At 37.4% G+C, this 22,942-nt stretch overlaps 1 protein-coding gene across 8 annotated transcripts in view; it reads right to left on the reverse strand.

Annotated features, from left to right (window-relative positions):
• The window catches only part of ARB2A (ARB2 cotranscriptional regulator A), a 257,519-nt gene that overhangs the window by 113,976 nt on the left and 120,601 nt on the right, over nucleotides 1–22,942 (reverse strand). For 7 of the 8 annotated variants that reach the window (XM_085043335.1, XM_085043331.1, XM_085043332.1 and 4 more), the window contains one exon: nucleotides 16,199–16,417. The exons of the other annotated variant lie outside the window; for it this stretch is intronic. In XM_085043335.1, the coding sequence (XP_084899461.1) occupies nucleotides 16,199–16,417 (219 nt within the window). The remainder of the gene's footprint in view (nucleotides 1–16,198; nucleotides 16,418–22,942) is intronic. 8 annotated transcript variants of the gene reach the window in all.

Consider the following 22,942-nt stretch of genomic DNA (forward strand, 5'->3'; position numbering starts at 1 on the left):
GGCAAATTTATACCAGACCTTAAATCTGACAACATGTATATGAAATTCAGTTTAGCAGGTCATGTAAGGAGCACAGGAAAGCAAGGACGAAGACTGAGCAGTGAGTCAAGTGAGTTATTTTAGTTGCTGTGTCCTGAATGAGAAAGAGACAACTTCAGAGAAAACGAGAAGAGATGAAATCATAGGCAGCTGATGCTCTGGCCTTGAAAGTCTGAATAGAGGACACATTTCTTTCCCCCTTTTATGGGCTCTGTATCGATTTTATTTGCATACTTTGCCATATTAAAACCACAAAACTCAGCAGGATTTGATCAGCTGTGCAGGTGGCAGAGCAGGTTCGTGGTCACCAAAGTCTGGTGCAGATCTATGGAAACAAAGAGCATTGAATCTGCACTGGTTCAATGCTAAAATCATGTAAATGCATGTGAGTGATGTTATTTTATTCACCATCTGTATTCAGAAATTCCTTACTTACAACCTTAGCAGGGATTAAATCATGAGTCTTTGGATGTAAAAATGCCAGGCTCTTCCACTTGCAGGAAGAAGTGGTGAAATAAAAAATTATACTATCTTTTTACAGGCACTTTCTGAGGTGGGGGCAAGATACATACTCTGACAGTAGGTAGCAACCAGTTTTGAGACAGAGAGAGAGACCAGGTATCACAATAGGTAAGTCTGGTCATTTGTGGAGTTGCAGGATAGAAATAGCATAGCCAAAGTTATTATCTGGCACAGGCCTTCAGAAAGCAATACAGCAAAGTGACTTAATGTTGCCTTCTTTTGTATTACAGATCTCAGACTCATTCCCAAATCTATTTGAGGTGTTTCTGTACAATTCCTTCTGCCTATTTTATTTTTAAATTGGGTTGGTGATGGAAGCATTTCCAATATTGCTTATGAAGCCCCAGTAATGTTGTGTGCATAGAGTCAGCACCACAAAGGAAAACAAGGAGTCCTACATATTGCAGTTAAATGCATATGATACTAAGTTAAGGGTAGTCCCACCACCAAAACTGCCAACAATTTATCAGCAAAGCATGCAATCTCAACAGTCCTGTTGCATGAAGAAGTATTCAATTAAACGTGCAATATCTAACATCCAAATAAAAGATGTCAATCAAAAATGCATTTGATAGACTGATACAAAATTTAAATTGCCTCCACCAGTGCAGAGGGGATGAGGGGCTGGTTTGGGAGGAAGGGGCGATACCATTTTGCTATGGTACAGCTTCTGAGATTAGGCTTAAAATTACAAGTTTTAGCTAATGCAAGACTGACAACATCTAGCTGTGGGTTTTATGTTTTGGCTCTTACCCAGGGCTCCTGTTCTCCCCAGCCCCCACCACAATTACCACTGAAGATGACTTCAGATCCTGTCCCACTTTTCCCACTTCAAATGCAAGCTGGGCTTTCCCTGGTGAGGATGGTCAGGAAATAAAATTCAGACCTATGCTACATATTTTAGTGGGAAGAGAGCAAGCTTGGATCCTAACATGCCAGGGCAGCAGAATGGAGTTACTTTTCTCTTTTATACTCCAGCTTTATGGCACACAAGAGAAAAAAACAAAGCAACTCCAAGCCAGAAAAGCGCTTTTCCAGCTAAGCCCCCGACTACTACAGCATATAACCAATAACCTAGAGCTACTTCTGGATTAAAAAAGTACAAACCCACTCTCATCTCCTGTTTCCAAAGTGCTCCAGCTACCTCTGCTTGGTGAGGAATGAGCTGGAAATCAAACCCCTCTTTCCACTCACTTGACCACAGGACCTGCCTCAAGCCCTCACTTAAAATATTTCAACAGGCCTAAAACCTGTTCAACAATGGCCTGAAATCACAGAGAGACACCGTCAGTGCCCACAGCTATTCTTCAGAGAGGTGCCAGTGGTCTCAGCTGCATTATTGTATCAATGACATAATACTACACTTCCTTTTGGCAAATGTGAGCCTTCACAGGAGGCCTTTGGAGCACCACCATGTCAGAACCACGCAGATGTTACATGGTATATGAACATTTTTAGAAGACTGGTGTTGCAGATAGAATTTCTTAGATTTGCACTGGAACTGACAGTTAAGCAGGATGAGTTTGGATGCAGATCTGTGCAAAAATAAACAAAGAAAGCAGCAAACATTACCCATGTCCTTCACTCCACAACGACTGAGCCTCTCTGCATGGCGAATACCTTCAGCTGCTCTGTTCAAATGCTCTCCTTATTTCTTCAGCTTTTGATTTGGAAATTCAAGAGACTTTGTAACCTGAAAGGATTTGCTGTTTATGAAGTAAATCCCAGATTTCAGGCTAAATTAATTAAGTCTCAAATATTATTATAGCATCATCGCCCTGGTTAAAGCATCTGCTTGTCAGCCAGAGTGAGACATTTTTATCAGGCTGTTGTTCCCGTTCTGGATTTTCCTGCAATTATTTCTGTGGGAGACTTGCATGTCTTGCCACATCACCTGACTATCTTCTAGTAAAGTGCAGAAAAGTAGACCAAAACCAAGAAAAATTCAGACAAAATCTCTGACAAATTCTCAGTGGCTCTTAATCATGACCTTCACCAATACATTATTTTATTACTAAGCGAAGAATGTAAGTAAACACAAATATGACATTTGTCCTCTTTAGTCTGTGCACAAGAACATTGCTGAGATGAAAAAGGTGCAAGCAAAGAAAATAAATAGGAAGAAGGAGGGTAATGAATCAGAGGAGGTTTCACATAAGAAAAACAATAACTGCTTTCCCCTTTAGCTCTCTGACAGACTTTTTGATTTTTCTATATCTTTTCCCTTTTCCATACATATCTTGCAGGGTTCCAGAAGAAGGAAGGCTGAATTCAAAGTACCATTTTCTGGCAAAAAGCTTGGAAATTCTGCATGAGGAAATTTCTCAGACAGAAGATGTAATAACAATTCCTCAGACCGGTCCTATCTGCACAGTCATACCATGGCTATAGACAAATACCTGTGTAGTTCACAAGAAGAACCTCATGCCATGATGATCTAAGCATATCTGCCAATCTCTGCACATGGATTTACACACTCTAATTTAAGTTACAACTACAGCAGTTTTGCCAAAGAGATTCCAATTGGTAAAAATACTCAAAGACTGGGGCAGCTGCGTTTCAGTACTGCTATAGATACTTACACTTTACATATTTTTTACATCTCCTTGTACTTTTTTTCTTCCCAAACTACTCAATATCAGGGATCAAGATTTTGCCCACAACATATTTCTGCCTAACATAACGAACACCATCAAAGACAGCCTTTTGTATGATCAAATCACAGGAACAAAAGAGTGTTTCTTGAAAAAACCATCAGGCTGTATCTTCACAGTTATCTTCCTTACCAGTCATGTTTCTGGAATTAACAGATTAATTGTGAGGGCATGTAAATAAAAACGAATACAGTAATTTTATAAAAAGAACTGTCTTCACAAGACACAGAGAGATCATGCCAGTCATTTAAATGATTACATGCATTTTTCTCAATACTGAAAGCAATTCCTTTGGAAATGAATGCATCTGAAACATTCAAAAACTCTTAATGGAAGTCATGCAGAAGTGTTATTTCTCTATTTCCTACAGTACTTACAAGCCTGTTTTACTTCCCTGTTCTTTAAATCTGTTTATATGTTGTAATGAGAAACAGACTTTTTTTTAACCATGCTATTGCAAGAAAAATACCATTTTTGCCAACAAAAATGCAGCTTTCCCCACCACAGGAAACAACGAATCTACACAAACTTCCACACATTTAAGTAAAATAGCAACTTAGTATTTTCATTAACAGCTATGGTTTCAGAACAAACCTCAGCTGTAAAGTCTCTGTTACAGGGTTTATATCTTTTCTGCAAATTAAACTAAATAGAATGGCTCTGCTCTGTACTGTTCTTCACTTCTCCATCTCTATTTATTACACTCAAGAGCAGTTATTTAACTGAAAGAAAGATCTAACAGCCTCAAAGCTATTTGATTTCTCTTAATAAAGACCACAAAGTGCTCAGTGCTTTAAGTAAACTGATATATTACTTAATGCACAGTTATAAAAATTTGCTAAAGTGCCTTAATATTAGAGGACTATCGTTAATTGTATTCGAAGTAACTTTCATTAGCTTATAAAGTAATTATTTAAAGACAAACACAATCTGAAATTCAGATTTGAATTTTCTGTTAATTTTCATTTCAATAAGCTGAAAAGTTGAATGTTTAACTATTTAAGCCTGAATTCTGCTTCTCCATTTTCCCATGTAGAGGCACCTCTGTTACTTTTGTTTCACAATAATGTACGCTAGGAAATGATCTTTCATCCCAATGAGTTGCTACACAACCTCAGAACTTGCCTGTCGTACCTCTGGCTTGAACTCTTGTGATTCCCTCATGTTGATTATTTAATTAAAACAGGCTCTTTTCCACACAGATTAGCAAGGCCGTTGGCATTGCAGCAGTGGTGCATCACTGTCGTCAAAGATCATTAGATATTAGATCAACAGCAATTTTCTTCTAACACATTGCAATTTTTTTTAACAACTCAAAACATCCAATTACATAACAGACAGCTTGGCTGTATTTTAAATTAGCACAGATGCTAAAGCCAGGAAATGTAATTCTCAGGATATCAGAACAAAAGGTTCAAAGTAAAAAAGAATTCTTATATACCGTAAGATTACCAGGACTAGACTGTCACACTGTGACCTTGCTGGCGTCTAGCTAATCTGACAATATTTGGCAGAGCATTGTTTCAAATCAATAACTAATTAACAAAGTACAAAAGAAGTTGTACTGTTTTTGAGCCTCCTTGTTAAAAATGGCTTTTGGTTGCACATGGGCAGAAAGGTCACTTTTATGACATCTTCAGGAGTCTTTCAACACCTTCCCACTGTCAGATTAAATTACTTTTAGCAATTAATTGTCATAAATTAAAACAGAAGCACATTTGTTACAGCAGGTTGTCATAATGACACAATGAACAGTTGTTTTGATATGAATTTTTTCTACTGACCCTCTATCATATCTTAATTTTTTTGGTTGACCTAACTGGAAAATTGGGAGCAATCTTGTAAGTCAGGCAGCATAGGCCAAACATTGGGGGTCTTACTGAGATTATAGACTGAACAATAGCACAACAGAAATTCCAGATAACTGAAAATCCTGAGAATACCTGTCTTATATAAAATACGTAATCTATGTCAATGCTTCTGTGTGGAATAGGAAAAATAAACTGTCAAAAAACCACATGGATATCACTTTTGTTAGCTATAAATGGTCCTTGATGCCATGTTAATCCATTACTAGAAAACACCATTCATTTGATGTATTTTAAAACAAAGACTAAGCGGATTGAACATCTGCAGCCTTCCCCCATTCAAACCATTACTTAGTTTCAAAAACATGGCTCTTATTGTGATTTAATGAAAAATTTTTCTGTTCTTAGAGTTCCTTTTGTTGAACTTCTCTGTATCATGATGCACATATGTTGTCCATCTTACAGATTTAGTCCTTTAACATTTTTCCTCTCAAGTTTGAGTTTGCTAAAAACCATTACATCAGCATGAAAACAGAAAACAATCCTAACACAAGTCCCCTGGATAAACAGGAAAAGAGAAGCAGGACAGACTCCATCCTGCACTGGAGAAGAAAGAGATTGTGCTGAAGAATGGACCTGGACAACTGCAGGATCTGTCCTTAATGGTGTCAGCAGAAAAGCTGTAACCCCAAGAAGGGTCTCCAGTCCTGGCTGCTGTGTAGGACCTGATTAACCAGATCTTCAGGCTAACTGAGATTCTGGAAGAGCTCTGAGAGCTCTTATAATGAGCAGCAGAACATTGTTTAAAAATCTATGTTTAACATATTTTTCTATTTTTGTTGTTAGCTCTATTACAGTAAATGGAAATTTGGTCTATTAGAGATGGAAATGAGCAGTAGAAACTCACAGTTGCCAGGTACGAGACATCTTGGAAATCCATACTGTGATCACATTCAGTGCATCCTAGTACAATAACCAAATACACAAACTGACTCTACCAAGCAGCATGAATTTGTTTGGAAGCAGCATAATTCACACAAAACTGGACAGAAGTTTCTTAAATAATTTGTAACCCCTTCATGAACATGGGCACAGATATAAGAGATTAAGACAAACAGGGTTTCTGTGCAGGGTCTTTCAAGGCAACCTATAGGTAACACACTGACCTGCTGCTGAGATTCAGGTCTCACCTTGAAAATAGCAGTCTAGACAAAGTCTTCTAAGGAGTGGTTGCACAAGCTTAATTAAACCACTGTTCACTAATGCTTTAATAAAGTACAGCCTTTTTAATTCTGTCATGTCTATCCACTTATAAACTTAGCAGAGTTTAGTCTATCCACCCACTCAGCAGATAATCACTTTAAATGTCACAGGGTGTTTTTACTCTTCCTGAAACTTAAGAACTGCTTTATAACTTAAATTTAGACCTTGTGGACTCAAATCAACAATGTAGAAAAAATCCTGATGAAGATATAAAAATCCTGATGAAGATATAACAAAGGAGAGGAAGTAGGAATGAGGTGGGCAGTGCTTGTATCCTTCCCATTATTATAGAATGGCAAGGCTAATAACATCTGAAGAACATCTGTGAAAAAAACTCCTACTGCTGTTCTGCTTGAAGATCCTTCAGGAAATTCAAGACAATTATCTATCTTGGGGAAATTCTTGATCTCTGAAGAAATCATGAATATTTGCTCAACACCTCAGTGTTAAAAATTCCATATGAGTGCCTGTCTGCAGTGGTTTATATCTTTCAAAGTGCTTTTCTGTAGCAGTACTTGTGCAAGACCACATGGTTTTAACCACGCTGATAGCTAGGTAGGCTTCCTGGTCTAAATCACCTGCCCCTCCTCTAGTGGATGGTCAATCACAACCTCAGTAGTGCTAAATGTTCTGAGACAGCGAAATTTGCCTCCCTTCACAATGTCCACAAAGTCTATCCACAGATCAAATAGCTCTTTGAGGGCTGAGGTGAAACACAGTAATGTCAAATCACTGAACTTCATCAGCTGAAGAGCACCTCTAAGGGTCATCTAGTCCAAAATTATGCTCAAAGTACTGTCAGCCAGGACTGGTCACAACTCCTGTACCTCATACTTTCCAAGAAAGAAAGACAGTTCTGTAGTTCTAGTGTAACTGAAGTGTGGAAATGTAAATTGTGAGAGCTCCCCAGACCTTGATTCAAAGGCATTTGAGGGAGAGTGACTTTGCACATACTCCAGAGAAGTCCTGAAGATGACTACAGCACTTCGGACATGCAATAATTTATGTTATTTCCATGCCATAACATATTCTTTGCAACTTTTGTATGCTCTGTGGACCCAGAGTACAACTGAGGCAGTGGTCATCTTTTGCCATCTGTCTTTGCTAGTCTAGCAGAGCTGAACTCTGCCTGGTCACTTTATCTTTGGATAGAAAAAGCTGTACTTCATGGTGTTGTTAGAAAATGATGTCAAGGTTATTTACCACCACTGTAACAGAAAAACACCAGTATCTCAACTTCTGCTCCAGCGATGACACCGTTTGGCGCCCATTATAGAAGAATCAACTTAAGCATCAGCCAAACTCTCTAAGTCAGCCAGAGCAGTTCAAAACAGAAAGGGAAAGGAAATGGTAAAATAACATAATGAACTAACAGCAAACAGCAGGATAAAGGTATTTAAGTCAAGTGGTCTCCATGTTCAAATCAAATGATGTTATTTTAAGATCTATCACAGCCACAAATCATTTGCTCTCTTAAGGCAGTGCAGAGCCTGCATGCAGTCAGAGCACCATGTAGCATCTGAAAGCTTGACATAACTCATTGAGGAGAACTTCACACAGAGTCTTCACTGGTAATGGATTGAAAGATAACCAACAGTCATTAAATGTAAGCCTACCTTTTTTTGGTAACCAGTGCAAGGGACACACGATAAATAACACAATCCTGTCATCAAATGTGTTTGCTCATCTTTCAAACAGGAAAAATGGAATACCTAGAGAAGCAGTGAGGTGTTCTACAAAGTGGAATCTGTGAGGGCAGTGGCATATCAAAGGGTAAGGCCACAAAATTATTGCAGAACCTAGAAATCTTTCAAAACTACTTAGGCAGCCTAAGCTTTACTAAATTTCTACATCACTTTATTTGCTAACTTCAAAAGAATTCCTCAGCAAACCAGATCCCCAAAGAAATAAATATCTATTGTCTTAACACGTACATGCAATTAAAGCTTCTCTTTCACCAGGTTAAGAACAAAGAGGTTGTGACTCAGTTAAGTGATAATTGCCCACTTCTATGGGACATAGGCTGAACTGCCAAGATCAATTAAATCAGATTATTCAGTTACACTGCAGGTGGAAAAGACAGGAGACAGGAATGAAGAAACATCCTGGAAGGAAACACCAATCTGAAAGAACAAACACACTGCAGATGCTTATGAACTACCAGCTGTATTGCCTGAAATAAATGCATTTTAAATTCCCTGCTGTACTATATAGCTGGATACACTGATTAAATCTTTGCTTTTGGGAAAAAGAAAACTTTACAGTCTCATGTACCCCATGCCTGTCATAGCCCATATTATGCTAGAGGCTACCTTACACAGTTTGCAGAATGCCAAACGTGCAAGAATGTGAGTGGTTTTTGTGTGCTGTGGTGTAGGTAGTGCTCATGTGCTCACACTTGTGCATGTACTCATATGATCCTTTTCTCGCTCCATGTTTTTGCTAGAAGTACCAGACAAGAAGAACTCAAACTGCTGCTTGAGAGTCCAGAAAATCTTCAGTCTCCTCTACACACACAACTCATGGTAATTCTAAATGCACACCGGTCTCACTTTTTTAGTAGTTTCTCTCCAAGCTGTGCCATCTACTGGGAAAACAAATAAAAATGCAAGCTTTGCTTGAAAATATAGAAAATATACCTCACTGGATATCGACAAATTCATTCTTGCCAAGCACTGATCAAAAAAGGCAGAGAAAGAGAATGAGAATCAACTGTTAAACAACAAAAGTGTAGAACAATGTGTCTGAACAGCATGCAGCCCATTCAGGGGAGAAAACCTGCTACCAACACCACTGACCACAAAAGTCAAAAGCATTTTTGATCAGTTTAGAATCCACTATTAGCCAGGGAGATAGAGATAAAACAAGCATTCAGCTGAGAGAGGAATGGGAAGATTTATTAAAATTTAGATGAGTTAATGGCAGGAGATAATTGTAAAACAGACTACTTTAGGAACAACTTCTGCCTAGACACTACAGAAATGAAGTTAACATCTCTGAAGTTGGAAAACCTAGTTCGCAGGCCGTGCTGATCAGATACAGAGTTCACTAAGGCATAGCAAGAGCAAGGATAAGAGGACAATTCTCTTAAAAACTCATAATAAGGCATATTTCTTTGCCTGCCTTCAGAGCGACGACAACGAGCTGATTGAAAAGATCAATCTTGTTCTTGAGATGCAAATAATTAAAAATAACATCAAACAGTATGTAAATTCACAACAATAAGGATTTTGGTGTGTCCTTACCTTAAAATCCTTCACTTGTAAGGATTTAAAAATTAAATTAATTAATAACTTGCTTAATTTTTCAAATTTCAGCCACCCATGAATTGCAGGGTAGAACCAACATTTCTTCCTGGGCAGCTTATTCCACATTGTTCCATACCTCTGTTTCCTCCACTATTTCTAGCCCCTTTGGCAGCTGTCACTGCTGCAGGCAGCCAAGCAGCCTACACAGGAACCACCAGATTTATCTTAATCCCAAAAGCTGGATTTTTTTCCCTTCGTATTTTTCCCTGAATTTACACTTTGTTTTCTGTAGCAGATGAGGTGAAAACGTTCTTGTTTTCTGTGCATCCTGTACCCAGTACATATCACTGTGCATTCCTGTACCCCAGTTTTCTGTCTGCTGACATGCAGTTCTTAGACTCCACAAATGCTTTTTCGACTTCCACGCATTGCAGTGCAGTCCTCATATCCTCCTATCCAAAACACATAAATGTTTTTACAGGGGTTGGGTGGGGTGGTATGTCCCCATAGAAAAGGGTTATTTTGCAATGATACCATTCAGCTTAACTTAGCTATGAATATTTAGCTCAGAAATTAATTTTCATCATCTCTCACTGTATCAAGGGTCTTATGGCTGACTGGTCCCCAAGAAAGAAATATGTGAAGGACTTCCAAGTTTTGAAAAAAGGTATATGTTGCCACAGGAGCCTCTGCTAAATTTTTTCTGCCCATTTTCCCAAACACATTGAAATCTAGTATCAAAACATGTAACAGTATGCAGTAGGTTAGAGAATAATATCCTCATTTTTGGATATCAGCTAAAATCCTTTCATTCTGTTAGATAAATGATAAAGGATACCTGCAGAGAGCAATCTGCACTGGACCAGAAGACCTACAAGGTCTTTGCAGTCCTTCACTGCAGTCACTCTACAATCAAAACCAGGCAATATTAGAGTACAAGACGTTTGAAGGATTTTATTAACTTCTGCCTTCAACAAGTACGTCTGCTTTCTGCTGAGCCAGTTTTCTTCACCATTACCTCACAAACTGGCCAGGTTTACAAGCCTGAATCCTATCTGAAAGGAAGGAGGACTTCTTTGACTTGCGAGAGTCTTTTTTAGCACCATGGGAGCACCATACAGCTCGTAGTGGGAGGAGAGATGCAAGCTGGTTCTTTCTTTTGGAAACTTACATGGCTTGCCTCACGTTTTAGGAGCTGGATCTAACAATGGACACTTTATCGGCATCATGTAATGAATGTTTGAAAGACACCAAAGCTAGATGGTCCCGGTTTATTCCTTTTCTTTGATTAAACCATACTTGTGAAATGCAGAACAAAGAGAGGGTACAGCAGAGAGAAGAGCCAATGGTGTTCTTCAAGAGATACAGTATTTCCCTACAGTGATTATCTGTGTCTCTGATTTCTCAAGCGCCAAGGAAAAGATAAATAAAACTTTTCAGGATTAGTAGATGCAAAACTTACCATAAGAAATCTTTATAATCTCAGGATTTTTAAAAATATCTAAGTTAGCTGCTAAATTAATGCTAAATAGTCTACACATAAATTATTGAATACTACTTTAGTTTAAACTCTCCATAGTTGGGCTATTTATTGTAAGATGCTTGTTCATTGTAGTACCTACAGGATGAAATCTGACATATACATGTTTTTCCTGATTTACTACTGAAACTTTCCTGAAACTACTATAGAAACTTAAAGCTAATCTGACCTTTTAGGAATGATGTGGTAGCCTAACTGTAGGTGCTAAGAGTCATGGTAGATGTTTGCCTTCCAACTGCAGGTATCTGGTGGCACAGGTTCTGCAAGACCAGATCTCTTCAGGTGGTCCTGGAGCACTCAGAATGTCACTACATGTTTATGTTCCAGCTCTTGAACTGCAGTGTTTTCTTAACTCTGAATGCCCAGCAGTACACGGGGCAGGAACAACAACACCATGGTAGTTTCTAGGCAGTTCTCACAAGCTTTTTATTATCAGCATGATTTTGCTGTTGCTTACACGTGAAGATTTCTCAAAAACATAAGGAAATAACAGGCTTTAAAAGTGGGCAGAGTAAAACCATGTGTTATTTCAGAGGTACAGATAAAGTAGTGCTGGCAGTTGTAAAAGGGCAAACAAAACGGGCATTGCTTATTGTAAAAAGGGAAACAAAACATCAGCATGAGACTCTAGAGGTTGAAGTTCTGATGCCCATGTCTACCACAGACTTTCTCTGTGCTGAGCATGCCCCTTACCTCTCAGGAGCTGTTTGCCTAGAGCTTGTCATTTTGTCTCCTCTGGTGGATTAAAGGGCTTATTAGCTCTGTCTCAGCAGCAGGCTAATGTAGTCACACAGGCTCCGGACAAGAGCAGGCGCGCACCTTGCCAAGTCAGAGGCTAGGTCATCGGCCCAGGGATGGCCACAGGGTGAAACCGGCAGCTGGTGGGACTACAGCTGTCGGGAAATGGCTCAATCTTCAATGTAAAAGAAATCCATGGCACTGAAAGGTCATCCCACACAAGCGGACACTCTGTTGTGACCTTCAGTCAGGCTACGCTTCATGTCAGCCGCACCGAACAATGAGCAGAAATGGCACAACTGTGCTTGCGCGCTTGCTAGGATTTCCTGTATGCCAGCAGTCACTCCTCACTTAACTGGGTATTAATACAACTGCCTTTTACCACTTTTCCCTAAATACTGGCACAAATTATCCAGATGTATGAATTTTTAGCAAAACAAATGAACAGGTTGCACATAATCTTATCCTATTTAATCTCTCACAGAAGATGGGAAAAATTATTTAGGAAAAGTACATTACACCCAAAATTAATTTAATTTTATTAATATGCTGTTAATAGAAATGGCACAGTTATAGATTGTGCTATAGTAAAAATAATATTTGCAAAAAGAATTATCCAAGTAGATAAGCTCAGTGGGGAAAAAAAAAGACAAAATTCCTAGCATACAGGCTTTGGAAAGGCTTATCCCTTTTGTCCACAAAACCTGACCCCATCAGTTAGTCTGATAAAAGCGCTTCTTCCTACTTCTTCCTTGGTTGCCTCTTTGATATCCTTCAACTGTTGTAGCAACAACATTATTGCTAATTACTATAAAATTATGCAATTTACACTTTCTCTTTAATAACATTTCAGAATCCACTCAGTATACTTGTTTAAGTGGTGAATGCTGCTTAGAAGGGGGAAAATACTAATTTACATTTTTAAGTGTCTTCTAACATAGAAAAGACACTGTCAGTGTGAAAATCTGTAGGGAGTGGGAGATGGCTCAGAGAATAAAAGGAATGATCATGTCACATTTAAGCCTGTATGATCTCTTTCCATAGAAAAAGGTTAGAGACCAACAAATTCTCAGTTTACATCAGTAACAGATGAAAATTATTAGGGTAATAAGTTTCTGGGGGGAAAGCATTAGCCCATATGTACAGAGCAGCCTCTGGTGGACTAAGAAAAAATGGTAATATTTATAGCTAAGGATAGAAATATGTCTTTTAAAAGGATGTATGTACAAATTTAGTTATTTTACTGAATCCTCCATTCAACACACTAAAAAACAGATGCTTTTAAAATGATCTGTCAATATGCTTGTTAAAATCTGAACAGTAAGAGTATTAAAATTCACATGCATTCATTAGCACATTATATAAAAGTAAAATGCTTGTGTTTAATCAGTCCATAAAAGTATTATAGTCAATGCTGATTACCAAAAAGTTTTTTTCTTGGTTTGCATTGCTAAAATTGAAATCAAATTTACAAGAATGTTACCGAATTGATGACATTTTCTGTCTTCACTTGTGAATTCAGTTGGCAGATGTTTTCAAGAACAAAAAAATCTGTCTTATTACAAAACATATTAAGCAGGTTTCCCTGCCATAATGTTTGACATGATGTTTATTACCCAGACCAAATCAGTTCCTTTAACAAGCCATAATGTATGCCAGAAAGTACATTATTTCATAGTTGAGGAAACTTTCAGCATGAAACAGTAAGTACTTTGATCTTTCAAAAGCCCTATGCTTAATGCACTACATACTGCCGCAGTCATTTTTATTTATACTCATTTTGTACAAAAATACAGTGTAGTTTGGTATTTTGTATTTTAAGCCTCTGCTTTTACATAGTCTTTAATACCCCAGCTATTTTTTTTCCTACGAAAATAAAGAAAATACTAAAAAATAATTACCAAGGAAGAGTTCTAATTCTCCCATTCATGGAAAATCTAGCTGCAAAAGCGGGAGGTTCATCCAGACGATTTTAAATTGTTCAATGGCATGTCCTCATCAGATCACAATGGATCTCAGTGATCCTCTGAGAACATAACTGAGGATATTTATTCCTGCTGCCTAACAGTCTGAAACACTTTCTCCAGCATATTCAACACAAACATATTTTCATTCAATGACAGATGAAGTCAAAGCCTTTCCGTGAGGAAATTTTTCATCTAGTCTCTCTATACCACTTCTTCCTACTTAGCAAAGTTGACATAAGGCCTACTCAGGTTTTTCAAAACTCTTTGACGAGATCATTACGAAGCACATACCATACTTAAATATTTCTGAGTGACAGCATGTTTCATTTTAAGAGCCTAGTGAGTCAAATGTATGCTATAACATACCATAATAAAGATTGTGTCTGAACTGGCCTTTGAGATCACCCCAAACGAGCACCAACACGGTACCCACAGCAGCCTGTGCCTATGGTGAGCCTGGAGGCAAGCCCCTGGGTGCAGGTAAAGAGCAATCCTATGGACTCAAACATAGGAGGCAAGAAAATTGCAAATATGGCATTGCACCTCTTGCAACCACCTACAGACTTAGCAGTTCTGACCAACAAGAGTACATGGAACCCTACTGATGGTCCAGTTTTGTTTCAGAAACTAATAAGCAAGGAAATTGAGTTAATTTGTCCCCCAGTACATTAAAGCAGCTACATTTTTCATTCTGTTTCAAAAAGCTATCTGTACTAGAGTCTATAAAAGAAAAAAAAAACCCAAATAATTATTTCAGAATAAAACACCAACCTCATCAGAAAACCCGATTTCAATTAATTGGCCTGGGGATGAAGATCACCATCCACACTTTCACTAAAACATATGCTACTTCTTTCCTTGATTTGAAGAAAATCAAACAAAGCAAACATCAATAGACATATTTAAGGCAGGGACTTGTGTAGGAAGGAAAATAGGATGGAGTCATATATCTTGTATTTTGGGGGGATCAAACACCTTGAAGCCAAATTTCATGCCTCATCAGACAAGAGCCATGGGAAGGTAAAATTGCTAAAAAGGTTATGAAAAAAAGGTTCACTTTCAACAAGGGAACTGAACTCGCATACTGACTAGACTTCTTTACACACAATATGCTGACAATGGCCACTGGGTTCTCATGGATCTTAAGTTAAGACTGGTTGCCCCTCTTAAGAAGCTGGGTTTGGCTAGTGGGCAGAATAGCATCTCGTAAAAAAGCACTGAAGAGAAAACACAGTGCCTTGTTGGTGATTTTGAATATATGTATGCATTCTTTTGTTTCCCATATTCAGGTATTTCTCAAAAGACACAGTAAATATTTATGGTATTAGTGACAACCTTGTATCTAAGTTACTAACCCTTTTAACTAGACAGTACAGTTATACTTCTACAAAAATTGTTATGCTATACAAAAAATAATAGGGACATATTAAAATTCAAGATGATTCTAACATGTATCTTGCTGGATTTCTCTCTGTTTCTCACCAAAAAGACATATATATTTTTATTGTTTTACCCTTACTGTGGAGTTTCTGATGTGTTTTACTGTTGAATGAAAACACTTACTTTCATAATAAGGGTTTTGGAAATTGTATGACTCAGTTTGGAATGTATAATGCATAGCATGTATATGAAGCAGAATGTGCCAATGTGCAAATAATATTGTTTGTGCCCCCTGCAGAATTAGAAATCCTCGGGTAGCACAGTTATAATGATCCCATGCTGGTAGCATTACAAAGTGCAAAGGTTCACTGAGTCAGAAAAGGGCAAGGGACAGGGTTTCTTCATCACACCATTCTCAAATTATTCTAGCTTAAATATTTATTAATATATTAGCAAGTTTCCTCCTTTATCTGCCTTCAGAAGTTCAGCTCAAAGACAACGGACGGCTGCTCATATAAAAACAATATATTACAGGGTAAATTTGCTACCACACAAGATGAACATTGGTATTTTCCTCAATACATTATTAATTTGGCCAGTAATAAAAAACTCTCTGTCTAGAACTACTGCTTCTCCAATATAAAACAATATAATACAATAAATGCATACATGACATGTGAAGCTAGTATGTTGTCTAAGCTTCACTACAAAGTCCTTCTTATGTACAGCTCTGCTTACAAAATAATTTTAACAAAGTCTTTCTTAAATAATTTCTTTCTTGATAACACCACTGAGTTCCTCTGGGGTTTATTTGAAGTTTCCCTTTGAAATTAGAAAGAAATATTTTGTAACACTTCCAAAACATCAAAATCAATAAGTGACCAAAAATATCAACAGGATAAAAAGCCAGGAACACTGTATAAAGCCTTGAATGCCATCTCAGTAATGTATTTGTTTTTAAAAAACCTCGCTGTTTATTAGCCAATATAAACATATATGCATCCATAAAGAAGGGCAAACAAAACCAAAAGAAACTTACTCTAATATAGATCTGCATAGTTTCTTTTTCTTTTTGTGGATTTCGATACTTTTCGTAGAAGTCACGTCGCTTCTTTGTTTCCTTCTGGATTTTATCTTTTCGTTCCCTCTTTTCTGCAGGTTCATCTGAGATATCAGAAGACAGCTGTATTTGGGCTTTTGTCTTCTCAACTTCAATATAGTTCTCATTGGGATTCAGAACTATTACTCCATAGCCTTCCTGTTTTAGAATAGAGACACATGCACACACGCAAATAAGAAGAAATGTGAAAAGGGAGATTTAATGCTTGAAAATGCTTTGCATTTACCTTAATGCTCTATAGAACTTTTAAATTTATTTCAGTAACTTCACACAACATCATTTATAGAAGTGTTTTTAAGAATATTCTGTCATTAAAGGGATATTGATGTGTGAGTATGTCTGTGCATGTACTCATGCTCATACACATTCCTTAGTGTCAGAAAAGTTGCCTGTTTTACCTTTAAAATAATTTAATATGTTGTTTTATTCATAAGCACTTTATATGACTTTTTCAGAAAACAATAGGGGAACTAAAAGCAAAATATTGCTTTAAGAACTCTACATTATAATGAATAAAAAGCTTTATGCCCAGCCAGTAAAAACCTTTAAAATAAAAAGGATTGAGAGATTTTATATATAAAGATAGATATATTAAAGAAAGCATGTGAAAATTATTCACCACATTTTAAAACAGTAAAACCTTTTGTCTAGCTGACAACGAGCATACCATGCAGAGGCAAATAGCAGCAGTAACAATGAATCAATACCAAAACTGATTCTGTGGTATTGCTTACAAGTCAACTCTTTAAGGTGGGCCTGACTTTTTAGTGCACCTTTAAATATGCTCTAAAAGTTCACACTAGGATTATGTCATATATTCAACAAATCCAGAGAAAATTTGTGATCTGCAGGATGCTTTTGAGCATATAAGGTATACATTTGTGCCTCAGGAAATGAGCTGGTTGAAAAAATATGAATTTATGAATGAGAAAAAAATCTTGAATTAATCAGCCAATCAAATGTTATGATGATTAAATGACGGCAAATCACACAAAAATCATAATAGTCATGGAAAATATAATTACAAATGAAAGGCAAAAAAAGAAGCACATGCATTTAACAGACGTGTCCTTAAAGTTAACATGGGTTCCCAGCCAAAATCAAGCTGTCCTTTAGAAGTAAATTTTAATAAAGACCTACTTTTTGGGAACATCTATATCAATTATCTAACGGAACAGCTTTATTCCAGCTTTTCACTTGGTGCTTCATTTTGCACTTGGTCCAGGCATGAGGATCAAAAGAGGTCCCCCACACCTAGCTGCCCAGAGCAAACCAAGTCCACCCCAACAAAAGATACTTTATTTAGGCTTGCTTTATTCTAATCTGTAGAGCCATTCACAAACTTTGTAGTTCATTGTGGCCACTGTCAGGTAGACAGATTGTCACTCAGTGATTTTCTACAGTTGGACACACTTGACTAGTTATCAAAATCACATCTGAAGGGAGCTCCTACCCCTCGTCCTTGTGCCCTTCTCAAACATCTGCCGTAGCTTCTCCTCCCACCAAACACCAAGTTAAAGGGCACAGTTGCACTCTGCTAAACAGGGTGAAATAGAGGCATTCAGGATACTACCTCTGGCATAAGGGATATAGTCAAAAAAGGTCATGACAGGCCAAAGAGAAAATTGTCTCCTTGTTAGATGCAGCACCATAAGGAGTCTCCTGTCACATGATTCCCCTGCCATGCCTGCCATGAATTAAGCTGGGATAAATATAAACAAATAGGCCAATATATAAATAAATAATAGGGAAAGGCTGAAAGAAAACAGAAAATTAAAGACAAATTTTAAAATCTCTCCACGCTATGCCTGGCCATATTAACACACAATGCTGTACTATGAATACATGAACTTCCCAGCTTGGAAAATTTCAAAATCCCAAATTCATCATGGAGAAGAATCTGGCTTACAAACATTTGTAAACTGTATATCTCAGATGAAAGATAGTTTTCAAGCCTGCTACTGCCAGAGTTTTTGCAGCACTTGGCAGGCTGGTGGTTTTGGGGCTCTTCATCTTCTTGACCTGCTTGTTTTGAGCAGAGACGTTCTGTGTATTGATTTGTTTTGTTTTCTATACAATACCAAATGCAAAATGCGTGTGTTTATTACAGATCTACAAGTGTTACAGGGATTTGAAACTCTGTCCACTTTAACTGATCACAAAACACACACACAAATCATCAAAGAAGTGGAATTTGTCTAAGTTATTGATTATGTAACTTAAAATTACGTTACTCATTTGTCCCATTTTATGAGGACACAATGTCAATTTTTCACATAGACATCAACAGGTGAAATATGATTCTATTTTAAATTCACTATTTTATAAATCAATTAAAGGATTTTTATTAAATATATTTTAAGCACTGTAACATGATTCCCTTCATATTTTTTTACAATTTCTCCCAGATAGCAGGCCTTTCCTGTCAGTAAAATTAAAATAATTAAGTAATAACTGAGCTAAGATTTTTTTTTCCCCCTCTATTATGAGAAAGCCTAAATCTTTCTCTTAGGAAAGTTATCTCTTTTTGGACTGTTTTTCTTACATGATACACTGTATTTCCCTTTCCCTTGTACTTCTGCACCCTAAATTTCAAGATGGAAACAATGGCACCAGTAAGAAAATTTGAGAATAATATATAAAAATCAACATGGGAAAACAAAATTACTGGTAAAATATATAATTTATAACCTCTCTCATTCAACCTTTATCTGTGTATTTTCTACTGAAAAGAAATATTCAGTTCTAAGTAACATCAGTTTGAACAATGTGGCTTTTAAATTAAATTAATTTTTAAAAAATCTATTTCATGTGAGCGTAGCTGCACGATTAAAGTTTAGTGCAATCAGAAAATGAAAAAAAAGGTGGAGCTCTAATGCAGTGAATTTGAGAAGAGTGCAAGTCAATGCAAAACTCAGAACACAAGACCACTAATATCTAAAAAAAGGCCTTTAGCAAACTTTAGTGATAGACAAGATACAGTCTTTGGTATAACTGTTAATATAGACAAAGATCACATTCATTAAAAAGCATCCTTTAAAATGAAAGCCCTGTTCAGGAATACCTATTTGCATGGAGGACTGCATTAATCTTTTTTCACCGGCATCTTTATTCTGGAAAGTATTAAACGTGTCATTACTATGTTTACTTTGTTAACTTGGTGCTAGTGCAGCTATACTAAACAAATCAATGTCATTAAAAATAACAATCTCAGCTGTGATGAGCTTACATCATTATTAAAACATAGTGATCTGTGATGAAAGTAAGTACCAGCCATCCAGCAGGGTTTCTAAATCTCAGTCGTATTAGGTGGTATGCAAACATCAGGTATGTTTTCAACATAATAATAGTAGTTTTCAATGTAATGGTTTTCTCCTGTATGGCCAGTGCACACAGAAAGAGAAACCACTCTCTAAAAAGTGTTTTCATGGTAAAAGCTAAGCTTTAAGGACACTACCCCCCCATCAATCTTCAGCCATCAGTGTACCTGTGATAAAACCTAATAATTAGGACAGACACTGACAAATAGAACTCCCAGCCTCTAATCTACAGAATTACAGTTTCTCTCTCAGACTAAAGCACACAATTAAAATCTCTTCCTCCCCCTCCCCTCCCCCCCCCATGGAAATGCTTCAAGGTAAGTAAAATTTAATCTACCCTAACTCCTCCTACCCTAACACCCTCCAGGTTTCTGCTTCTGGAGATAGAAGATTGTGATGATGAAAAAAAAAGCAGGCTTACAAAATCAAGAGTTGGAAAGAATTATGAATCTCAGTTACAACACCCTTACTACTAAAACAGAACAGCCTTTCCCATTGTAATACATAAGCCAGAAATGGAGCAGTACTTTCTGCCTCTTACTGGAAGTTCAAGGGCATGGTTAAAAAAAAAGAACCTCAAAGTATTTGAGGCAAATTCCAAATCTTTTGAAATCTCCCCTGCCTGGCACATGAATAACGAGCTGAAACCATTCAGATCTGCATATTAATCCACCAGGGTGGGACACCATATGTGACAAGAGAGGCCAGAGCAGGAGAGTATCTTTTGACCTATGTAACTATCTTTTTGGACTGTGAGCGAGGATCTGAAACAGATAATTTTCCTACACTTGATCAAGTTGGATTTTCAAGTTCAGGTTTCTATTTGGAAGGTTAGCAGCAAGACCAGAATTAATTCCTCGGCGAAATACAACTCAAAGCACTCTGCTCTTAAAACCTGCCTGTGGTTAAAACAGACACAGCAATGTCCAATCATCTTTCTGAAAGAAGTATGCTCTGTTCATTTCCCATCTTTACTGCAAGAAGGGTACATCTGTGTCACTGTTGCGACACTGTAGGTGCAACAGCAGGATGAGGTCATGACAACCAATCAGAAGTCACTAGTGAAGCGTTAAAGTAAACATAGCTGTTGGAGATGCAGCTCAGCTTGAAAAATGCCCCCTCCATTATTTGAGCAATTTTCTCAAGACGTGACCTGTGACTGAAACGCCTGAAATGTCAGTTGATTCTGCTTTCTGTTTCCACCCAATGTACATTTTGGCAACTGCACCCTGCTAACATTGTGATATTTCCATCCCAGATATACCTCTGCTGTCTGAATTCCAGCACTGTGTCCAAGTGTGTAAAAATGCCATGCTTCTGCCAAACACACATTATCCCACTAAGTTCCAAACTTAAAACAGCTCATCAGGTTAGGCAGGAAAAGAAAATGTGCCACAAAAAGATTTTAGAGGACCACCTGTTGTCTATTATTTTTACATAGCACTTACTCATAAATCATAACACAGGGTAATTAATCAAGCTGTCAAAGAGAAGGTCGAAGGTTATGTGGGTGAGTCAGAAGGTCATGCATGGGCTGATAGAGGTCAGGGTCACACTGCATTCCTCATTATCAAGTTGGGATGAGAGACGGCCCAAGCAAACAAAAGTGAAAGCAGATGGAAAACTGAGTGGATAAAAAAGAGGAGAAAATTTCGCAAACAAAAAGAAAGTGGAAGAATGTGAGTTACCTTCAAACAAGAAGGGGAACAGAGCAGAAATACATTGAGATGTTCTCAAAAGACTGGACCTAATACAAAGAAACTACAGTTTCATTATTTAAATACACTTACTATAACCTTCCATCCAATTTTTTTGCAAATATTAAGTGACACTGCAAAACACGCATGGCAGTTTTGGTTCCATTTCACATCTGAAGTCAGTATTTTTAAGGTGAATTAGAGAAAAGGAACTTATTACTGTGATTAACGCAGATGGATATGTAAAATTGCTTCTAAATGCTTAAATTTATTCCCGTTTACAGCTACAACCAATAGATGTTCAGTAAAAAAGTTATAACCTGCTTGAATGATGTGTAAAGAACTGTACTTTCACATACACAAATCTTTAAATACACAAAGCATCATAGAAGTCTTTCTAGATGACACAGCAGTTATAAAATATTCTATCATTACACTGACCTGAATTAGATGCAGAATACTGTACAAAATTAGCTGTCACCCTTTCCTCAAAATCTTTGTTAATCTCATTTTGAATGTTTGCAGCTTTATCAACACATGCATCAATGTCAGCTCCTTGGTTACTGAACCGCTGTACTTGGAAGAAGATATAATTAAAATGTTTTGGCACAGAAAAGGTGAAATTGTATCTTCTCCTGGTCCCTGAGGAGTCTGTAAAACATGCAGGATATATTGACAAACACACACTCTTGTCTAGAGCCCTGACATCCTAGGTCACCCAGCTGCTATTTATTTCAAAACATTCACTTTACACTTATCCAAACTGCCACCTGCTGTGTAACTAAGTTTTAATGGATATTAGAGCTATAGAAACAATAAACTCTTCATTTCCTTTCTCTTACTGCCTTCTAATCCATCACTGCATTACGTCCGAATCTATTTGCATGCTGAACCTTATTCATTGTATTTCACAATCTTTATGCTGGAAATTATTAAACATGCCATGACTATGTCTTACTTTACTATTTGTCTATTTGGTGCCAGTGCAGCTATACAAAACAAATCAATGTTCAAGGCTACAAAAATCCACCAGAAAAGCTGTTCCCACATTTTGAGTTTACTGTTGAAAAGTTTTGAAAAGAATTAATGTTTTACATCTCTCTATAATTAGCAACCCAAATATGTCTATGTGTTATATCTGCAACTCTGTTTTATGCTGTTTGTTTGCAAGGTCAAAAGTGAGTAAAAACACCCATGCATTAAAAGAATTTTTACATCCTCGGTTGTTTACCGTATTCTTTATACGGAACTTCCATGCCTTTACAACCACTAGTTTCACTAGTATTTGCAGCAGAAAATTATTTCTCAAGGCACGTGAGACACAAGAAACTATGCTGTAGCATTAATGTAATTCTGTGAATTAACAGAAAGAACCATGTTCACATTCTACTACTGTTTCAAACATTGTTTAATAAACATCAGACCCACCACCTCTCCCTGATCAGGGATTTGGGCTATTTGGAGAAATCACTGGAGACTGAATGGAAGTGAATCCACTGCAGCCATGCAGGCAGGATACTGGGCTGCAAATAGTCTGTCCCCAACAACTGCCCAGGCTGTAAAACCAGCTTCTGCTTTTCTTCACTAAGTGCACACAGCTTTGGGGTCCATACAACCTGCAAAAGAATGAACCCACCAATTTGCCC

The sequence above is a fragment of the Lichenostomus cassidix genome, chromosome Z, assembly GCF_008360975.1.
Source record: "Lichenostomus cassidix isolate B80296 chromosome Z, HeHo_3.0, whole genome shotgun sequence".
In the NCBI taxonomy this organism is placed as follows: domain Eukaryota; kingdom Metazoa; phylum Chordata; class Aves; order Passeriformes; family Meliphagidae; genus Lichenostomus; species Lichenostomus cassidix.